The sequence below is a fragment of the Leptopilina heterotoma genome, unplaced genomic scaffold (genome assembly GCF_015476425.1).
Source record: "Leptopilina heterotoma isolate Lh14 unplaced genomic scaffold, ASM1547642v1 Lhet_65, whole genome shotgun sequence".
Lineage (NCBI taxonomy): Eukaryota > Metazoa > Arthropoda > Insecta > Hymenoptera > Figitidae > Leptopilina > Leptopilina heterotoma.
Genome location: NW_025111152.1, coordinates 2,671,538 through 2,692,978, shown reverse-complemented (window position 1 = coordinate 2,692,978; position 21,441 = coordinate 2,671,538). Strand labels below are relative to the sequence as shown.

Genomic DNA, 21,441 nt, shown 5'->3' with positions numbered 1-21,441 from the left:
CAATTTTTAATTTACACTTGAAGATATTTTCTTAAAATTTTTAAGAATTCAATCGTCCGAAGAAATTAAAGTTTTCTAACGTTCATGGACTTATTAGAATCGTATTTTTTTATAGAATTGAGATTTTTTACAAGAATTTATCTACATTTCTTTAGAAAATGCGAAAGTTGAATGAAAAAAGGAAAATTTTAAAGGTACTTTTACAATTGAAAATTAATTTTTAAAAATTAAAGGCGCTAGTACAGCTCCTACTGCCTGCCTGCCTGCCTGCCTGCAGGTTGACATGGTAACACATAAGAGTAAGAGAGTCAGAAAATTCAAATTAAATGTTTTTTCTCTCTCACTCTTATGGCGCCTGCCTGCGCAGGCAGGCAGGCAGTGAGGTGAGAGTGTACCTTAAGTGTATACTTAATTAAAAACTTTATTCGAAGTTTAAACATTTTTTTGAAATGACGAATTTTACTTAATCTTTTTTAGTACCTTAATAGTAATCATAATTTTTCGAATTTTTTTGATACAGCTTTGAATACGATTCAAATGAGTCTATGAATGTTAAAAAACGTTAATTTCTTCGGAAGATATAAAGAAATTAGAAAAATCAGTGAAAATAGGTTTCTTGTCACATATATCAGATTGAAAAATTAACATTTCTTTGTCGTTAAGGTATTAGTCGCGTAAAATGGTTTTTGTCAGATTTTTTTCAAATTTTGCATACTTATTCCTGAAGTATTTATCTACAGAATGAGACCAATTTCATTAATTTTGACCGTTTCAAAGCTTCAAAAAATGAATTCAAAGTTCATACATTTTGCATGGAGGGAGCACCCAATGCATGTAATGATTTTGTTTAATAATTATTTATATGATAACTAATCGTCAGATTTTGAAATAAAACTACCAAAGTATTCAATTAGATGAAACAAATGAATAAAAAAAACATGACATTTCTTGACCGCACCAAGCTATAAATATATTGACAGAAAGTTAAAAAAATAACTAAATTATATGAATTTTCATACGAACGAATAGAGTGGGGAGTTAAACTGTCTCTCTCACTCTCACTGCCCCACTCTAGTAAGCGGCCCGGTAAACTTTTGACCAGAGCCAGCTGCGCGACTAATACCTTAAATTGTCTTTTCTCAAAATTTTATCAGTTTTTTAAAAAAAGAAAAATTTTTAAATATTTTTTTCAAGTTTATAATTATTTAATAGTCATAAAAAAGTAGGGGTCGCACAATTACCGCGCAAGTAGTGTAATAAATGTGCATTCAACTAGCAAAATCTACATTTATCAGAAAGAAAAATAAAAAGACTGATATCCCGTAATTAAGTCGTAAAATTAATATTACGATGCGATTAAATAAATTTCTAATTATTTTTTGTTTATTACGAAAATTACTATTTGTTTTATGGTATTCAAAAATTCCCCTTTAGAAGTCTTCCTTCAAATAAGAATTTTTACGTCGTTTCAAATATAGTTTTAAATTATCGTCACTCATTAAAGTGATTTGAAATTTGTGAGAAAAAATTGAGTCGAAGATTATAATATTGAAGGATTTCTTGAAAGAATTAATTGTATACGTTAATTGTGAAGGCTGAAAAACATATAAAATAAAGTAGGCACCACTTTAAACAATGAAAAATAAGCAAAATGATCCGTTTCCAGTGTTATTTTCGTTTGCGCACCTCACGTTCAGTCGTATCCTGATTTGAGAGTCGATTGACTCGAGGATGGAGGTGAGGTTGAAGATATGAGGGTCCAGGACGATCCCACCAAAATGGCGGACAATCCGGTCTGGGCATAGGAAGTGGTTGGATAAAAGAGGAATGATTCGGTGGAATCATAACGAGATTATTATGATGATGAGAAGGAGGATGATTATTGGTCATGAAAACATTGCGGTGTGTTGCATTGAACAAGGATTGAGGATTGATTGAAACAGAATTATTGTAACGAACTGTCATTGATGGTGAATTAATCAGGGTCGCGGGACCTTGGAATTGATCCCAAGCCATCTGCTAGCATCTTCGACTCTGCCAATGATGCATATACTCTTGATAACTCACTGTCACTTTTTCACTCTGATAACGTGTTACTTTAACATTTCGTCTCATGTCCTGAGTTACAGAACCTTTAAAGCCTCCTTTGTGCAATAGAGAGTCTATTGTTTGCGTCTGATCCCAACCTAAAACAATATTCCATTCAAATTAAATACAAATCTCGGATGGACTCTAAAACGCAAAAAAAGTCACATTAGTCGATTGAAAATACTAAAAAAATAGTCGAAAAATTCGTTGTTCCAAAGGTGTTATTGTATTGTTACTTTTTTAAAATTTAATTATTTATAATAATTGTAACTGTAAATTTCAGGACTTTTTTATCTCTAAAAATGTGGAAATTAAGATTTTCTAAAATTTTTGCTTTAAATCCATTCAAAAATACAATTAATTATAAAAATTACAAAAGCAAATCTTTTAAAATTCACTTCAGTTAAGTTCAGAACGTTTATGATCAATGATTAAAAGAAAAAAAAATTTCAATCAGAAAATCATAAATATTTTCAGGTCTCGGATCGACTGTAAGACGCGAAAAATGTCGCTTTAGCCACTTAAAAATAGAAAAAAAGTCGATTATTTAATTTAGCGTTGTCACAAAAACTTTATTTTGTATTTCCTCGATTAATTTTGTTAAATAAATATTTAAATACTACGCATTTGTTTTTACACGGGAAATAAAATTTATAAAATTTCAGTTTAAAACCTCCTGAAATTAATTAATTTCTAAAAGTTACAATTATAGCCCTTCCAAAATTCAATTATTTTCTACAATCTAAATCGTAGATTATAAACGTTGTGAATTTCACGAACGAACGAACTTTTTTTTAATAAATAAAACTCTATGCAACCGAAAATAAAAAAATAATAAAGTTTTCAAAAACTTTACATTCTTTTAATATAATTAAAAAACTTTTAAAAAATTGTTTAATAAAATTTTTTGAAAATAATTTAATTAATTGAAACACATGATTAAAAGAATTAGTTTTTTTTAAGATATTGTAAGTAGGGGATAGGTGTACGAGATGATCCCCCTAAGGGAGAATGACCATTATTCAAAGAAAAATCAACATTTTTGAGTTTGTTTTGTACGAACTAGTAGATAATTAATACATCTAACTTTTCTAATTAGAAATGTATGCAGCTGATTAATATTTTACTATTAAATTTAATTTTTCTAAAACCTTACAAAATGATCATCTTGGACACCGGGGTGTCCAAGATGATCCCCCTGGTATGGGCAAGATGATCCGTAGGTTTATCTTACCCCAATTATTGGAAAAGGAGACTAAATTGAAGAAATAACGTACATCAATATTAAATATGCTTTATTTAGGTTATAAATGCCTTTGAACATTTACCAAGATTCATTTTTCTATTTTATAATTACGAGGCATTGTCTACAACAAGAAAATTAATAAAATAGATGTAGATTTCAACTTTTTGTTTAAAATAAATTAGTTTTGATAATAAAAACATATAAGAAGCGAGAAAAATTGAATGTTTTATTAATTCTAGAAAATTCACTTTGAGATGAGACGAAATACATGGGAATCAGGGGGGATCATCTTGTACACCCATTGAGGGATCATCTTGCCCCAAATGCCTCTATTTTGTAATTTGTTTGTAACTCAACCTACGAGCTCTGTTATTCCATAATACCAATCAGAACACTTAATTGAAGATATACTGAAGCCGTGAGTACAAGAAACATGGAATTTCAGCTATTACAACAAAAGTTATCTAAGTACAAAGTTAAGCTTTCCTTAGATCAAAAGTATGAAATTTTTATTTTTTACAATAGAATTTTTTTAATGACGCGTGTTGTCATGACAGTTTGACTGATTCATAGGTATGTCATTGGCAACGTATTACCGTATTTGCCTAAAAAGTGGCGCTAAAGGTACACTCTCACCTCACTGCCTGCCTGCCTGCGCAGGCAGGCGCCATAAGAGTGGGAGAGAAAAAACATTTAATTTGAATTTTCTGACTCTCTTACTCTTATGTGTTACCATGTCAACCTGCAGGCAGGCAGGCAGGCAGTAGGAGCTGTGCTAGCGTCTTTATAGGCTCTCCAAAATTCAAAAGGATCATCTTGCCCCAGGGGATCATCTCGTACACCTTTCCCCTAATATAAATTTTCGAAACTAATTAAATTTATTTAAAAGGATTTTAATTTATTAATTAAAAGAATTTATGGACAATTTTGAAAATTAATCAATTGTTTGAAGAATTTTAATTAAACTTTAATGAATCAAATTTTGAAAATGATTGTTTTCTCCAGAATTTTAATAATTTTGAAATTATTATTCGCAGATATTTGAATTTTTACAGGGTGGTCACAAGTTTCAGTTTATCAATTTCCCTGATAATTTACTGACATTAAAATTATCTTCCCTAACAAAATTTTTTTACAGGAAAATATGAAAGTTTACGGAATATAAGTAAAATTATTCATTAAATAATTAATAAGTAATAATTTTATGATAGTTCTTCAAGAATTAAGTTATTTAACAAGAAATTATTGTCATAAATAGAAAAAATTGAAGGTTTTGTATTAGTATTCGTGGTAATTTCATAGTTTATAGGGCAAACAAAAAAGACTCAAAAATTCAGAATTTTCTTATGAATTCCAAAAATTTAATTTTTTCCAGTACTTTTAAATTTTAATAAAAATCCTTGACCTGTGGCAACCCTGCATTTGTTGTATTCATTACCAAGAAAAACAGGGTTGCCACAAATATTTAATTTTATTTTTCCCTGATTTCCAGACAAAATTTTGACTTTTTCCCTGACTCATCTCTAAAGAATATTCTGATTCACTCTCAAAATTATTAGATACTTAAAAAAAATATTCTATTACATTTACTTACGAATTTCTTAAATTGTAAAATTATTCGCAAACATCAATAACTAAATTTTTAAATAAGAGTTTAATTATTATTTTTCCATAGGAATTAAAATTCTTCAAAACATTCAAATTCAAACATTTTTAAAATTAAACAACTTATGAGCATATTATTATGAAACACGAAGATATCAATTACTCCGAGTCGAAGACTCGGAGTATGTTTTTTAATAAAAATTTTAATTTCCATAAAATTTTTCAAAAAAAAGTAAATTATTTACAAAAATTATAATATAATTCGTTGCAAGAATTCAATTATTTTCATAAATAATAAAATTCTTCACATGGTTTCAATTATTTTTAATAGAATTTTAAATAAATTTCTTGAAAAATGAAATTATCTTCAAAAATTTTTTGCACGAATTAAATTAGGTACATTTCACAAATAATTAAATTCTTCGATGAAATTCAAAAATTTGCAATTTTAATTCAAGTTTTCAAAAGAATATAATTATTTAAATAAAATGTAATAAAATTCGTTGCATAAATTCAATTATTTTTACAAGTAATAAAAGGGCTTCCGGTACCGTTATAGTAAAGACGCGTGCTAAATAAATTCGGAGTTTTTCTTAAATTTCAAGGGTTCTAGTTGCAGTGAGTGTTTTCTGCGGGTGAATCAGAGTGCGGTGAAGTTGATAGTGTGCACTCTAAATCTGAATCAGTGAAAATTTCACTGATTTCAATTCAGTGACCCAGTTTTCTTTGATGAATCAGTGGAATTTCACTGACAATCAGTGGTTTTTACTGATTCTCAGTGAAATCCCACTGATGAATTAAAGAAAACTGGGCCACTGAATTGAAATCAGTGAAATTTTCACTGATTCAGATTTAGAGTGTGAGTGAGATATAGAGCAAGTTGGTGTAGAGGTGTGTGTGTACGGTAAAAAAGAGAAAAAAGTCAGTTGAGTGCATAGAGGTTAGGTGAGAGGGGAGTGAGAGAGAGAAGATTGCTCGGCAGTGAGAGACAAGGAGAGAGTGGGTCGATAAGTCAGGGAGAATGACGTGCAGGTCTCCTAAGTTGTCCGATAGGGGGATGCATGTGGCCTTTGTTGTAACATGTCCCTATTTTTATCACATGAGCGCATGCGCGAAACAATCAACAATTTCTTGCGACTGATAAAATTTGTCGAGGGAAAATTTGATAATATGAACGCTTAATACTTAGATTTAATCATTACATCTATCTCGACGCTTTTCAAACTACAGTTGTTTTCTTTACTTAGTCGGGAAAAACCCAAAGGAGAATAGCACGTAGGAGGTAATGCGTAAAGCAATATTCCTTGTCCTAATCCCTCGAAACGAAATTTTATTGCTCGACATCTGTACATCAGCTTCAAAATTTCTTAAGCTTAACCCAGCAATAAAAAATACAATATAGAATAACTAAGAAAAACACATCCACATGGTCTGAACTTTGAAGAAGAATATAAAAAGTATTGTTATAGTTACTCTTTTAAATTTAATTTTAACCATTCCAAAAAAAATGTTTTGCAAAGATTTTATGAGTAAGGGTATTTGGGTCTAAAAACCTTTCTAGAATTTATGAATTTTAATAATCCGGAGTAAAACGTTTTCCTTTTGTTGAATTTAAAATAGAAAAAGATAAAAGATTGCTCACTGCACAACCCATATGTGACGATCCTGACACTAAACAGGAGCGTATCTTTACAAATTATGCGGCATAATTCAAATTCAAATTCGCGAACGATTAAAATATAATTATCAAAATTATATTAACATAGCGAAATTTATTGTTTAACTGAAAGTTTATTTAACTATTAGCAAATGCCACAAAGGACAAATCAACAAAAGAAATGTTGAGTAACATTTTAATTTAGAATTATCATAACGAAAATATGGTTGAAATTTGAGATGTATTATTGTAAATTATTATTTTGTAAGAATTGACTAAAATAATTTCTTTACTTTATTAATATACTCTATCGTCAATATAGCAAAAGTTATCATCTATGTGTATGTGTGTGTGTGTATATGTACGTATATGTGTGTATGCATGTATATATATATATATATATATATATATATATATATATATATATATATATATATATATATATATATATATATATGTACATATATGTATAATTAATTTTATTAATTATCTTATTTAATGATTATAATAATTTTCTTTCTTATATATTAAATTAACTTTTTTTAAACTTCACAAAATTAAAACCTATCAGCACTCAGAAATAAGGGCGGTGCACCTAAAGGACCCGGGACCGCCCGCTCCACAATATTGTCTTCGAGAAAGTTGGAGTGGGAAAAGGGAAATTCCAAAAGGGGCTGATTTTACCAAATAATTTGGTGCGATTGGCTAAGTTGCGAAAAGTAAAATAAGTGGGGATATTGAAGGAACACTTCGACGAAATTCTTCGGGCTTGAGACGAAAGTTGAAAGCATTAGTATTAATTCTTATTCTGTACGAAAAACATCTCTAGTAGAAGTCTTAATAAATATTCAATAAGTTGAAATTATTGACTCAACATTAATTTTCCCTTTATCATTTAAAGTAACTTCCATCGTGGGAGTTGGGTTTCTTAACCCTTTATTGTGAATTGGACCTTTATGTTCATAAGATATTTGAATTTTACATGCTTTCGCGCTCTTTCAGAATACGGCGTGTTACATTGTCATAGAGAACGAGGAGAGTGATCAGAGTGATAGAGGCAAAAGAGGGCAGGGAGAAACAGCGGGAGCCTCAGGGACGACTGACAAAGGGACAAAAGGTGTGCAAAAGAAATTGGAGTTCACTGAGGGTACGGTCCCATGTTGAGCAGAAAACACAATGCAAAGCAGAATTTCGTAAGAGTGGAAAGGACAGTGATATCTGACTATCTCTCTTGCACTCACAAAATTCTGCTTTGCATTCTGTTTTCTGCTCAGCATGGGACTGCACCCTGAAGTAGTTAGAAAGAAAAATAAAAGTAGAAGGGGCAGGTTCACGAATCAACAGCTTCTCGGAAAGGAAGATCCAGGCGCATCGCCTGCTTTTATGAGAAGATGGAGGAAAGAGGGTAAAGGCTCGGAGATAGTTGAAAGTGGGGAGTTTAGTGAAGGAAACTCTGAAACGAGTGAGGGTGAAGAAGAGGAGAATATTGTGGATTTAATCAGGAATTTGGGGGAACAGATGAGCAAAAAAATTGATAAATTAGACAACAGAATTAAAAACAAAGTTGAGGGAGTAAAGGAGGAAATAGGGGAGATTAAAAACATGTGGAAAGCTTGGGAGGATAAGTGGGAGGAGGAAAAACAGGTAGTATGGGAAAGATTGGACAGCTTGGAGAAGAAGAACAAAGAGGAGAGGGAGAGTACAAGGAAGGAGGTGGGAGAGATGAAGGTGAGATTAGAGAGATTGGAAAATCAGGAAGAGGGAGTGGGGGAAGGAAGAAAAGAAGGAGGTATCAGAGAGGAGGAACTAGAAAGAAAGGTGATGGAATTAAATAGAAAGATGGACCAAGTGAAAAAGGAGAAAAGAAGAAACAATATAATGATCAAGGGAGTAAGGGCAACAAAGGAAAATGGGAAGGAAAAGATAGAGAAATTGTTGGGAGATATCGGGGTAAACGCAGAAATTAGAAAAATAAGGGGCGTGGGAGAAAGAGAAGAAGAGAGCTTTAAGAATTGGATAGTGGAGTTAGGAAATGAAGAGCAGAAGAAGCAGGTCATGAAGCATAAAAGTCAATTAAAGGGAAGAAAAGAGAGAATTGACGAGGACAGAACATGGAGAGAGAGAAGGATACGGTATTTGCTGGAGCAGAAATTGAGCCTCCAGAAAGTATAACCACACATAAAATTCTGACGCCCATTGAATTAGCATGGCGGTCAGAATTTTATGTGTGGTTATACTTTCCGGAGGCTCAATTATGGGAGGAAAGGGGCAATGGAAAAAAGGTAGTTTGGGGCAGAGAGGGAATATGGGTAGAAGGGGTTAAATGGATAGTCCAGGAGGAATCAGGGGAAGTGATAGAAGAAGGAGAGAAGGGCAAGATAAATAAGGAAACGGGGTTTGGAGAGAAGAACGGAGATAAATGGAGAAGAACAGTAAATAGGGGACTAAGAGGTGGAGGGGGGGATTATAGAAGAATAAAAGTAGCATATTGGAACGTAGCGGGATTGAAGAATAAAGACGAGGGATTCTCGAAGGAAATAAAGGGATGGGATGTGGTATTTCTTTGTGAAACTTGGGTGGATAAAAAAGATTGGGTGAAAGTGAAAAGGAAACTACCGAAATCGGTTATAGATGGAGAATGCAGTCGGCCACGAGGGAGCATAAGAAAGGTAGAAACGTAGGAGGAATGGTGTCTGGAGTCAGGGTGGGTATTAAGGAAGAAGGTACAATCTTGAAGGATAAAGAAGGATGCGTGGCAAGAAGCATAAGGGTAGGGAGAGAGAGATGGAATTTAGTAGGAGTGTACAGAAGAAGGGGCGAGGAAGGGAAAGACGAACTGGTTTTGATAGGAGGAGACTTCAATGCGTGGACAGGAGAATTGGGTGGAGGTGATTGGAATGAAGAAGAGGAGAAATTTGAGAGAACATCCAAACATAAAGATGTGGATAAGGACGGAAGAAAACTAGTAAATTTAATAGAGGAACGGGGATGTGTGATATGCAATAATAATACAAGGGGATTAAAGGGGGAATTTACGTTTAGCGGGAAACGGTAATTGACTACCTGTTAGCGGGTAAAAGAACGAAGAGGAAGTTAAAAAGAATGACGGTGGGGTGTGAGACAGGTTCAGAGCACTTTCCAATAATAGTAGAAATAGAAGGGCAAGGAGGAGAAGTAAAAGAGAGAGTGTTGGAGCGGCAAGGAGGGCAACAGAGGATTAGGATGCGAAAATGGAAGGTAAGCAGGTTCGAGAGGAGTTCGAGAGGAGGATGCAGGAAGAGGAAGAGACAGAGGAAGAAGTCGAGGATGTGAATATGCGGATAGAAAAGTTAAAGAGAAGGATAGAAAAGGTGAGATTGGAATTAGAGCAGATGAAAGAAGAGAAAGGAAAGCATAAAGGATGGTGGGACGAGGAATGTGAGAAGAGCAGAGATTTAATGAGAATTTATATAAAGGGGTGGAGAAAAGGAGAGTTGGAAAAGAAGGAGTATAACAAATTTCATAAGGAACATGAGAAACTTTTAAGGAGGAAAAGAGAAGAGGAAAAGGAGAGATACAGAAGGGAGGTAGAGCACGCAGTAAGGGAAGGACGCGAGTGGGAAATAATCAATAGAGAAAGAGGCAATAGGAAAGAAATAAATACAGAGATAGAAATGAAAGAGTGGACAGAGTATTTTAAGAGATTGGGAGGCGGGGTAGATAATAGGATCAGAGGAGAAGGGAGAAAGATAATAAAGGAAAATGATGTAGAGGAGATAAGCAGGGAGGAAGTAGAGAAGGCGATTGACCGCATAAAGAGAGGAAAAGCTGCTGGCCAGGATGAAGTGGAAGGAGAAGCATTAAAATATGGAGGGGAAAGGACAAGGAAAGAAGTATGGGAAATTGTGAGGAGAGTTTGGAGAGGAGAAGGGTGGCCTGAAGATTGGAAGACGGGGCTGATCGTTCCTTTGGTCAAAAAGGGGGATGGAAAAAAGGTGGAAGAGAATAGGGGAATCACCTTAATGCCGACAGGGTATAAGGTGTATGCGGAAGTGTTGAGAGGGAGGTTGGAAAAGGAAGTGGAAAAAACAGGGGGTAAACAAGAACCTGGGTGAAAAAAGGGGAAAGTTGATAGCACTCTTCGTGGATTTCAAAGCTGCATTTCCATCGGTGAACAGGGGGTTGCTATGGAGAGTGAAGGGTAGGGGGATAGAAGAGGGGATAATAGAACGGGTTAAAGAACTCTACACGGACGCAAGATCTAGAGTAAATGTGGGAGGAAAAGTTGGAAGAGAATTTTGGTTAGGCAGAGGCCTAATGCAGGGTTGCCCGTTGAGTCCTCTGCTGTTTACGCTACTAATAGCGGATTTAGAGGAGAAACTGAAAAGGAGAAAAAAAGGAGGAGTAGTTTTGGGGGCAGGAAGGGTGTACTCATTGGCTTATGCTGATGACGTGGTACTGATGGCGGATGACGAAGCGGCTATGAGGCTATTGATGGATGAGTTTGGAAAGTATGCAAGAGAGAAAGATTTGTGTGTGAATGTGGAAAAAACGAAAGTAGTTAGATTTAGAAAGAGGAGAGGGGGGAAAAAGTATGATTGGAAAATGAATAAAAGGGAAGTAGAAGAGGTAGATGAGTTTTGTTATTTGGGTTTTTGGTTTGAATGGAATGGAACGCATGAATTGAATGTTAAAAGAAGGGTGGAAAGAGCGAGTAGAGTGATGGGGCAAGTATGGGGAATAGGAGAAAGAAGGTTTAAGGATAATTGGAAAAGGAGAGTGTGGTTGTTTGATGTACTGATTTGGTCAATAGTGAGTTATGGAGCGGAAGTGTGGGAATGGAAGGAATAAAAGAAAGTGGAAAGCATGCATGAAAGATTGTTGAGATGGGTGATGGGGGTGAGTATGTATTGTCTGGGGTATATGTTGAGAGAGGAGTTAGAGAGAGAGAAAATGGTTGTAAGACAGAGAAAGAGAGCATGGAGGTTTGAAGAGAAGTTGAGACAGGGAGGAGGAAGTGATTTGTCAAAAATGTGTTTAGAGAAAATAGAGGAAAGGGAGGCAAGGGGTGCAAAGGAAATGACGAGATGGGAGAAAATGAGAAGAAAAGTGAGAAAAGATAAGGGTCAAAATGGAATAGGGGTAGAGGGGGTAATGGAATTAAGGTGGAAAAAAGGGATAAGGAGGAGAGGTGGGAGAAAATCGGGAAGTCAAGGTACAACAGGTGGTATCGGATGGTAAAGGGAGTGGGCATTCCGAAGTACCTGAGGAGAAGTTGGAAAGAGAGTAAATGGAAAAGTGTAATAAGGTTTAGAATGGGTGAGGGTATGAGTGAATGTAGATATTGGATGAATGAAGAGGAGAAACTGTGTAGAGTGTGTGGATTTGAACTGGAAGATTGGGGACATGTGTTAGACAGATGCAAAAGGAAAGAAGAAGAGTGTATGGGAATGGATGAAAGAGTGAGATGGATTTTGGATGAATCTGGACAAGGGGAGGAATGGATGAGGGAATTAGAAGCAAAAAGGAAATTGAGTAATTTTAAATAATTAAAGTTAAAGTATTGACGAAGCCATAAAGGGTATAAAGGAACAGGAGACGGAAGCCCTGGCACTGGTCGATATAGATTAATATAGATAGATAAGATTAGTTAATAGTAAGATGATAGATTTAAGTAAGCAGAATATCGACGATGTAATAGGTTAAGTTAGGTTAAGAAATTAATGTAAAAAGGATCCTCGAACCCTACATGATTGAAGCAGGGAGAGTACAATAAATAAATATATATATATATACAAGTAATAAAATTTCTCACATGAATTCAATTATTTAAAAAAAATTGATAAAATTCGTTATAAGAATTCCATTATTTTCATAAATTATAAAATTTTTCTGAGGATTTCAATTATTTATAATACAATTTAAAGTAAATTCTTAAAAAAATAGAATTATTCGCTTAAATTTTTTGTAAGAATTTAATTACATTTCACGAATATAATGAAATTCTTCGTTGAAATTCAAATATTTTCACAATTTACTTTTTTAATAAAAGTTCTCAAAAGAATTCAATTATTTAAAAAAATGTAATAAAATTCGATGCAGGAATTCAATTATTTTCATAAATAATAAGACTCTTTACATTATTTCAATTATTTAAAAAAAAATTTTTTAATTCATTGCAAGAATTCAATTACTTTCACAAATTAATAAAATTCTTCACAGGATTTCAATTATTTAAGTAAATTCTTCGAAAAATGGAACTATTTTCAAAAATTTTGTCAAAATTCTTCGAAAGAATTCAATTATCAATTATGTATTTTTAAAAATTCATGCTATAATGCTTTTAATATTCAATTATTATCTAAAATTTTAACTAATATTCATTTTTAAACCAATTTTTATTGGAAATTCTACTAGAATTCAATTATTTAAATATAAAAATGAATAATTTATTGAATAAATGAAAGTTTCTCGGAACTAAATTATCATAAAGAATTTTATGAACAAATTTGAATTTTTTCGAGAAATTTTAATAAAATTTTCAAGAATAATTAAATTTTTCGAGGAATTCAATTAAAATTGTATTAAAAATAATTAAAATTCTATGATGAATTTTATTATTCATGAAAATAATTGAATTTTTGTAAAAAATGTTATTTATTTATGAAAATAATTGAATTACTGCAAAGTTTGCTTAGAATTTTGTCAAAAAATTTTTTTTAAATAAATTGAATTCTTTTGAAAAAGTTTATTAAAACAGTAGATATTGAAAACCATTGAATTGAGAAAATTTTTTTGAAAATAATTGAAATTTTGCAAAGAATTTTATTAAAATTTTTGAAAATAATTGAAATTTGGAGAAGAATTTTATTATTTTTAAAGATAATTGAATTTTGACGAGAATTTTTTTAATTTTTGAACATATTTAAATTTTTGCGAAGAATTTTATTACTTTTGAAAATAATTGAATTTCTGCAATGATTTGTTACTTCTCCAAAATTCAATTTTTTCCAGTTACTTAAATAAAAATCCCTGACTTTTCCCTGATTTCCCTGACCTGTGGCAACTCTGAAAAAGTATTTTTTTGCAATATTTAGAAAAAAAAACTCTAGGAAGTCGCATTTTTTGTAAATTAATTTTAAAAAAGTTGTCTTTTTCGAAACTTGTCGTAAAAATTCGAAATAAGTCATATGGTAGTGTGGAAGTATTTAAAGAAAAAGGAAATTATGATCTTTACCTTGTTCTTTAGCAACTTCAGGTAAAAATGTTGCAGTCCGTTTGCTTCCTCTCTCATCATGGAATTCGATACGAATCCCATGGAGACCAATTTCCCAATCTAAATAATCCATAGCATCTTCAAAATGACGAAGAATTGAAATGCTGACATGTAAACTGGGCATTTCGTCTCGTGAAATCGGATTAAATCGAGAATCCTTAAAAGCGCTGCAAGAATTTTTTTTTTAAATTGAATTAATAAAATATTGAATTAACAGAAAATTTAAATTACCTTGTTGCCGCGTATTCTCGAAGTCCAGCATGCAATTGCATTGCATTAAATGTTCCTATACAACCTCTAAGTCGTTTATCTTTTCCAATACTCCATGTCACAAATAAAGGACTGCAAAAATTCAAATCATCGATTAAAAAAAATATCCAAATTATTATTCAATATATAGTTAAAATATGAAAATTCACAACCCTCTAATTTTCTATTTATATTACATAAAAACGAAAGTTATGTAAAAGAAAGCTTCGCCCGTTTCTTTGTCAAGAGGGACAACAAAGAAAATGTATTAACCATAGAATCAAAATAAATCTTATTTAAAAGATAATTTCGCAAAAAATAAGAAATAAAAAGGTTTTGTAAATAGCATGAATTATTATTATTGATGAATTTGTTTGTAAATAAAGACAAGAAATCTAAACAAAGCGATAAGTGCGTGAGACAAAGAGAGAAGGATATTGTATCGTAATTGACTTGAGTGCGAAAGAGAAGGAAAAGAATATTATTAAGAAATTGGTGGGGATAATGTATACATACAATGCATCATTACAAAAGTTGGGCGATTTTGGAGGGTCAAGCTGATGCAGCTGGCAATAGAGTACGTCGAAGCAGAAGAAGCCCATTTCGGGATGTACAATTAGCGAATTTCGTATTGTTCCATTTTGTATCACAGCTGATCCATCACAATGAATGCTGGAGGAATTGTTCAGCTTTTGCTTCTTCGTACCACAAAAACCAGCAGCCATATTTACTGTTCCTCGCGTCACCAACAAATACCCGCGACCTTCTACCCATGATCCAAGTAACAAGGTCTCGCCAAAGTCGGGCTCAATTTTAACTCGGTTCGCGCACCATAAAAAAGCCGACCAATCATAGCGATTACCTGAAGCGACGACCATATTGAAGCGCTAAATTTTGAATCAAATACAGAAACAAATTTAAAGAACATAAAGAATAATAAATTAAAAGTAAAATAATTCTTTATTAAATATTAATATTTTTTATTAAATACTTATTATTAACTTGATACATAACATTCACATATATTTATTTATATATTTAAAAACATTACATTTATCTCTAATGCTGCAAGAACTGAAGGGACAATTTCTTTTCAATTTTCAGTGGATAAATGATGAGATAAATTTTGAGCCAGATTAACTAAGACAACCTTTTTTTATTTTTTGTATGTGTTTATATTTTCTCTCTTTAATAAAAAATTAAACTAAAAGAATTATGCAGTCACAAATATACAGTCACATATTATTATTATGCATATCACTTTTAACTTTCAATATATATACTGAGACGAAACTCCAGTAAGGACTAAACTGCTGCGTGGCACAGATTCACTTCGGTACAGAATTTAAATCATTAAAAGGTGATTAGTTGGCCACGTTTCTAGGTGAATCAGAGTATTTTCACTCTATTTTCACCTGGAAAACCTTAAAAATTTAGGGAATATTATAAATCTGAAAGAAACCTGGAAGAGCCAGTGAATGTTGCTTGGAATCTTGAAAATCAAATTACTATTTATTGCAATATTTATTATTATTATTAATAACTTTATATTTATTAATATTAATACTAATTAAAAATAATAATTATTATTAAAATAAAATAACATTCATAATAATTTATTAATATTAATTACCATTTATTGTAATATTTATTATTATTATTATCAATAATTTTATACGTATTAATATTAATAATAACAATTAATAATATTTATTATTAAAAATAAAAATATATTAATAACAATAACAATCTTATTTTCTGGATTTGAAACACATTTAAAAATACGCGGCTAGACTTTCAATATGGTCGTCACTTCGTCCGCATTCTGATTGGTGCTTGGTTCCACGTTTTTTTTGCCTGCGCGTGGCGAGACCTTGTTACTTGGATCATGCTTCTACCCGTAGAATGAACCTAAACCTACACTGAATATGAAAACATTGAAAACTCACAATGGTGGGGGATATTACATCAATGAATCCCATTTCAATGCAAATTCAAGTTTTCAAATTGTCCACCAAGTCTTGGCGCTAGTATCGATTATCCATTTTTGGTGCAAAAAAAAGCGCCAACTTTAGAAACAACAGGGGTTCTACGCACTGATCTCTATATACCTCTGGATTGGAAATGCTATGAGCAGAACTTTTCATACACTGTAAAAAAATCTGCTGTAAATTTACTATGTCCGACGTTGGAAAGTTTGGTCACTATGTCCGACGTGGTATTTTTACACGCCGACTGTAATCTACATAACCTGCAAATATTTTTTGAAATAATATTTTCAGTCGTAACTTTTTGTATTTATGAAATATAGCCCAAAACTTTTTGTTATATTATTATTTACTTATAAATTAGCATATACTTTCTATAAATGTACATTATATACACTTTTTTAGAGTTATTTATAAAAACTTGAAAATTTTTTGAAAATCTTAAAGGAATAAGAAAATTACATTCGCCATGTAATTGTACAGATCGTGCGACGTAATATTACGTCAAAGTGTAGAAATACACGCAATGTAAAAATACCACGTCGGACATAGTGATCAAATTTTCCTACGTCGGACGTAGTAAATTTACACAAAACTATTAAATTACATAGTCGTATAATGTAAAATTATTAAAAATAGTAAAACTACTTTTGGAACGAAATAAATTTACTACGTACAACCTATAATTTTGATGTGTGAAATTACAAGTTTCGTGTTATTTTACACCAGATTTTTTTACAGTGTAGAGATATTATAAATTGGGATCCGAAATCATGTAAAACTGACCCACCCCTGTACCCACTTGCGTCCGACATCTTGGTTTTTTATCTCTTTTTTTTACATATGTTAGAGAGAGACGAAATGAAAAGACAACTACCGCAAGTGGGTCGACACCAGAGGGCCTACGCAGCTCTGCGGTTCCCAATAGAGTGGGGAAGGTATAGGCGGCAGCGTGTGGGGGAAGTGTCCTGCTATAAACAGAATGGGTTGGAGGGAGAAAGAAGATTTAACACCAGTATCTGTCCTTCACTGAGCTCCAGTGCAAGAGAGACACCTACTGGTGCTAAATCTTCTTTCTCTTTCTATCAAGCAGACGCATACATGCAAACCATCCCCACTCTATTTATATTATCTCTATGGAACTTTTACCACGGCGGCCATCTTTCATTGTAGTAAAAGTACAAAATTATGGCGCGAAAGCCTTGTATTTTAAGTAATAATAATAATGATAATAATAATTATCAATTTTAACATTTTATATTCTATACATGAGTTGTTTATTCATACATCTACTTACAATAAAAAAGAAATTTACTTTGTAATATGAAACAAGGCTTTCGCGCCATAATTTTGTACTTTTACTACAATGAAAGATGGCCGCCGTGGTAAAAGTTCTGCTCACAGCATTTCCAATCCAGAGGTATATAGAGATCAGTGGTTCTACGGGATGCAGGTCTTTTTAGGCCTTTCTCCAATAGGTTTTAGGGTGGAGTCCCATGGCAGCGTATTGCGTTGCGTTTTGTAACTAGGCCATGAGTGTGAGAGAGATGAAAATATATGTTTGCTATATTTGCACTCATTGCCTAGTTACAAAACGCAACGCAAAACGCTGTCATGGCACTCCAGCCTTAAAAAGTGTGCGAATGACTGCATTGCGTTGATTTTAGCATGTGTTGCTATAGCAACCGACGCAGACGCAGTCATTCGCATACTTTTTAAGGCGGTTCCAGAATAGGTGCAAAGGCAGGTAGCAAGTCCAAGTGCAAGTGCGATTCCTATACATTTAGCATTGGTTCGCACTTGCACTTCTTGCCTTTTGCACCTATTCTGGAACCGCCTTTAAAACCTATTGGAGAAAGGCCTTTTCGAGACGCATGCATATCCCCTAATCGCCAAGTCGTCGAATGATCAAATAGTCGAATGCCAAGTAATCGAATGGACAAAACGTCGAATGCTAAAAACATCGAATCGGCATTTAAGGCCAACGCAGAATAGATCTGTACCCGGAACCGCAATCGTAACCGTAAGCGTAAGAATGAGTTAGAGAAGGATAAACAATATAACTATCCTTCTCTAACTCATTCTTACGGTTACGCTTACGATTGCGGTTCCGGTTACAGATCTATTCTGCGTTGGCCTTATGTATTCCATATGGAGGTCACGTGACCAACGCGCTTCTACCGACGTCACCCCTATAGTACTTCCAGGATTTAGCATTAGAGACTCAGGTATGCTTAGTGATTATAGTTTGCGTAGTTCCCGCGAACAGCAACAGATGGCGCGGCTCGCGTCCTGCTCTATGAATACATTTAATTCAAATGGGATATTGTTTAAAATCAAATGAATTAATACTTTTAAATATATTAAAAATATAGTATTATTATTAATATATTCTTAAATACATTATTATTAATATATTATTATTTAAAATATATTATTACATGAAATATTGTCCAAAAAATAGAAATCGCGTAATATAGTAGAGTAGTACATTATTCCTGAATTATTTACAATATATTTATTAATGTATGCAACTACATATTATGCAATGTAGTATTAGAGAAGAAATTAATTCTTTAATTGTGATTTAGGTATAATCTTTTTGTGAACATTACATGAAAACAGGAAAAATTCCACATGTTTTCAGTCCCGACTGGGAAAGAAGGAATGTCAAAAGCCATTTATCGTGCCAATTTGGTTGTCAAAAGTTTACAAGTAATTTGTGAAAAACTCACTCAAAAATGATATATTTTTGAAAATAATTGAATTCTTTGGAAAAATGTTATTAACAATATAAAAACAATACATTTTTTTTAAAATTTTATTAAAATTGTATTGAAAAAATTGAATAACTGTTTAAATTTTATTTTCGAAAGTAATTGAATTCTTTTAAGAAATTTATTAAAAAATGTATTGAAAATAATTTAATTTTTACAAACAATTTTATTTTCGAAAGTAATTGAATTCTTTCGAAAAATTTAAAATAATTGAATTTTAGTTAAAAGTTTTCCAAAAAAACTTCCAAAAATTCTGTAATTCTGGAAATAATTAAATTCTGATACATATTTGATAAAAATTTTCAAGAATAATTGAATTTTTTTGAGAGTATTTAAAATAATTGAATTTTTTTGAAGAATTTTATATTAAAATTTTCAAAAATAATTTAATTCAAATACAGAATAGGTACCTATTAAAAATAAAAAAATTTTCTAATTTATGAAAGTAATTTAGTTTTTTTGAGAAATTTTATTGAAATGGTATTAAAAATAATTTAATTTCTGAAGAGGATTTTATTAAAATAAAAGAATTCAATTCTTTTAGGATATTTTACTAAAATTATATTGAAAGAAATTGCAATACTGAGGATTTTATTTTTTAAAGTAATTAAATTAATGCTTAATAATAATTTAATGAAATCTGTCTTTTCTTTATAAGCTTAACTAAATAAAGATAATAATAAATTATTTCATTTTAAACATTAAAAATTGAATTTTCTTTAATCCTGCATTGCAGAATATGTAGTTGCATACATTAATAAATATATTTCACATAATATATTTTAAATAATAATATATTAATAATAATGTATTTAAGAATATATATATATTTTTTTTTGCTTAGGGACTTTTGGGAAATCTGCCTACCTAGAATTCCGCACTCCAAGGTTATGTTGGGTTGGTAAAATGAAACAAAAGGAAATATTAAAAAAAAAGATAAATAAATAAATGTTATATATTAACAATAATACTATATTTTTAATATATTTAAAAGTATTAATTCATTTGATTTTGAACAATATCCCATTTGAATTGAATGTATTCATAGAGCAGTGTTACGTGCGGAGTTACGTTATTTACGCGCAGGCGTAAAATCCGCGATTTGATTCGATGTTCAATCTTGGTTTAATCCTTTGAAAAGGAAGGCGGAAATATTCAAAATAAAACAAGTGAATTTCCGTTAAAACGGAGGGAAAAACCTCACGAATAAGAAGGATCAATTAATAATATTAATTAATCATTAATCCAACCAAATTCGCGAGTAAACCCAATACATTTATTAAAGTCAAAACATTACACAAATCGAAGTTATTCTAAAAGCTATTTTGGGACTACTCTGAAGTACATTACGAAAGAACTCCAAAGTAGAACTGAATTCGTGAGGGAGCATTTAGCCCTTGGTCCATGGCAAAATCTTTGCGCATGCCCTGTTATAGAATTTGTAAAGTCTATGGAGTGTTCAGAATCACAACACCAACACTGCACTGCACTAATACACGTATAAACATACTCTACGTATTGAAAACATGTATCACAACAAGTGAACATAACCCTTCTTCATTCACACTAATTACACAATTATTAATTATTTACATCATATCTAGTAACAATAAATCTCTTATACTGCACTCATCATATTTAAATATAAATAACAATTATAACGATAACCAATTTGATAATATATCATAATATAATATTATTATTATATTAATACGTTACAAATATATATTTATATTCAATACCATAATATTACAACCATGAAGTAGTATAAGGAGACCCAACGCCAATAGTTATAGTGACAAAAATCAGCATCATTTTGGGGGATCAGAGTTACTATGAGAAAATATAATCTGCACAACGTTCAGAGGCAGCGCGCTCATGCGGAGAAAATGTAAAGTACAGAATAAGTTTTAAGCAGACGATATTTTAATACCAAATTTCCACCACAGAGGCGCAACCTCTGAACGTTGTAAGAACACTCATAACTCTGATCCCCCAAATGCAGGCTGATTTTAAACCCGCGTGAGGTCTCCTTATACTACTTCGTGATTACAACACTCAATTAGATGAAGTTTACTAATAATATCATTTTCAAATAATACATTCATATTGCATAATTAGCAACAATATAATATTATTGTCAATTGTTCATAATGTTCATATTATACAATTGATAATTAAAGTTCGTCGCATAATGAAAGTCTATGTGTACGTGACTTTTCGAAGCCATTTCTGTGGTCACAAGTATGGTAAACACATGTTGCATTGTCCTATGGAAAAGGACACTTGAGATATTTTTTATATTCTTTCGAGGGTTTCTCGGTTTTATGACTCTAAAGAAACTAGAGATTACATTTTCTTTCGCTATTCTACTTGATTTATGACAATTCTAAGAAATGTTGATTTTCAAATACATATTCAGAATTTGGAAACTATTAAACCGTGAAGTATTATATTTTACAATAGTCAAACTTTCTTGTTTAGTCTCGTCAATATTTGTCTAAAGTCGTGAGAAAATACTAAAAATAATTAAGTTTATTAACGAAATGTTATAATTCGCGCTTCCATAACTCGTA

General features: G+C 31.8%; 1 protein-coding gene across 1 annotated transcript; it reads right to left on the bottom strand.

Annotated features, from left to right (window-relative positions):
- Positions 1-781: 781 nt before the first annotated feature.
- LOC122510029 (uncharacterized protein CG5902) lies at positions 782-15,018 on the bottom strand. Its single transcript, XM_043624416.1, has 4 exons — positions 14,617-15,018; positions 14,083-14,193; positions 13,813-14,018; positions 782-2,186 (listed from the first exon to the last, which is right to left on the bottom strand). Exons 1-4 carry the CDS (start codon positions 14,976-14,978, stop codon positions 2,020-2,022), a joined length of 846 nt encoding a protein of 281 aa, XP_043480351.1. The 5' UTR covers positions 14,979-15,018; the 3' UTR covers positions 782-2,019.
- Between the last annotated feature and the right edge of the window lie 6,423 nt (positions 15,019-21,441).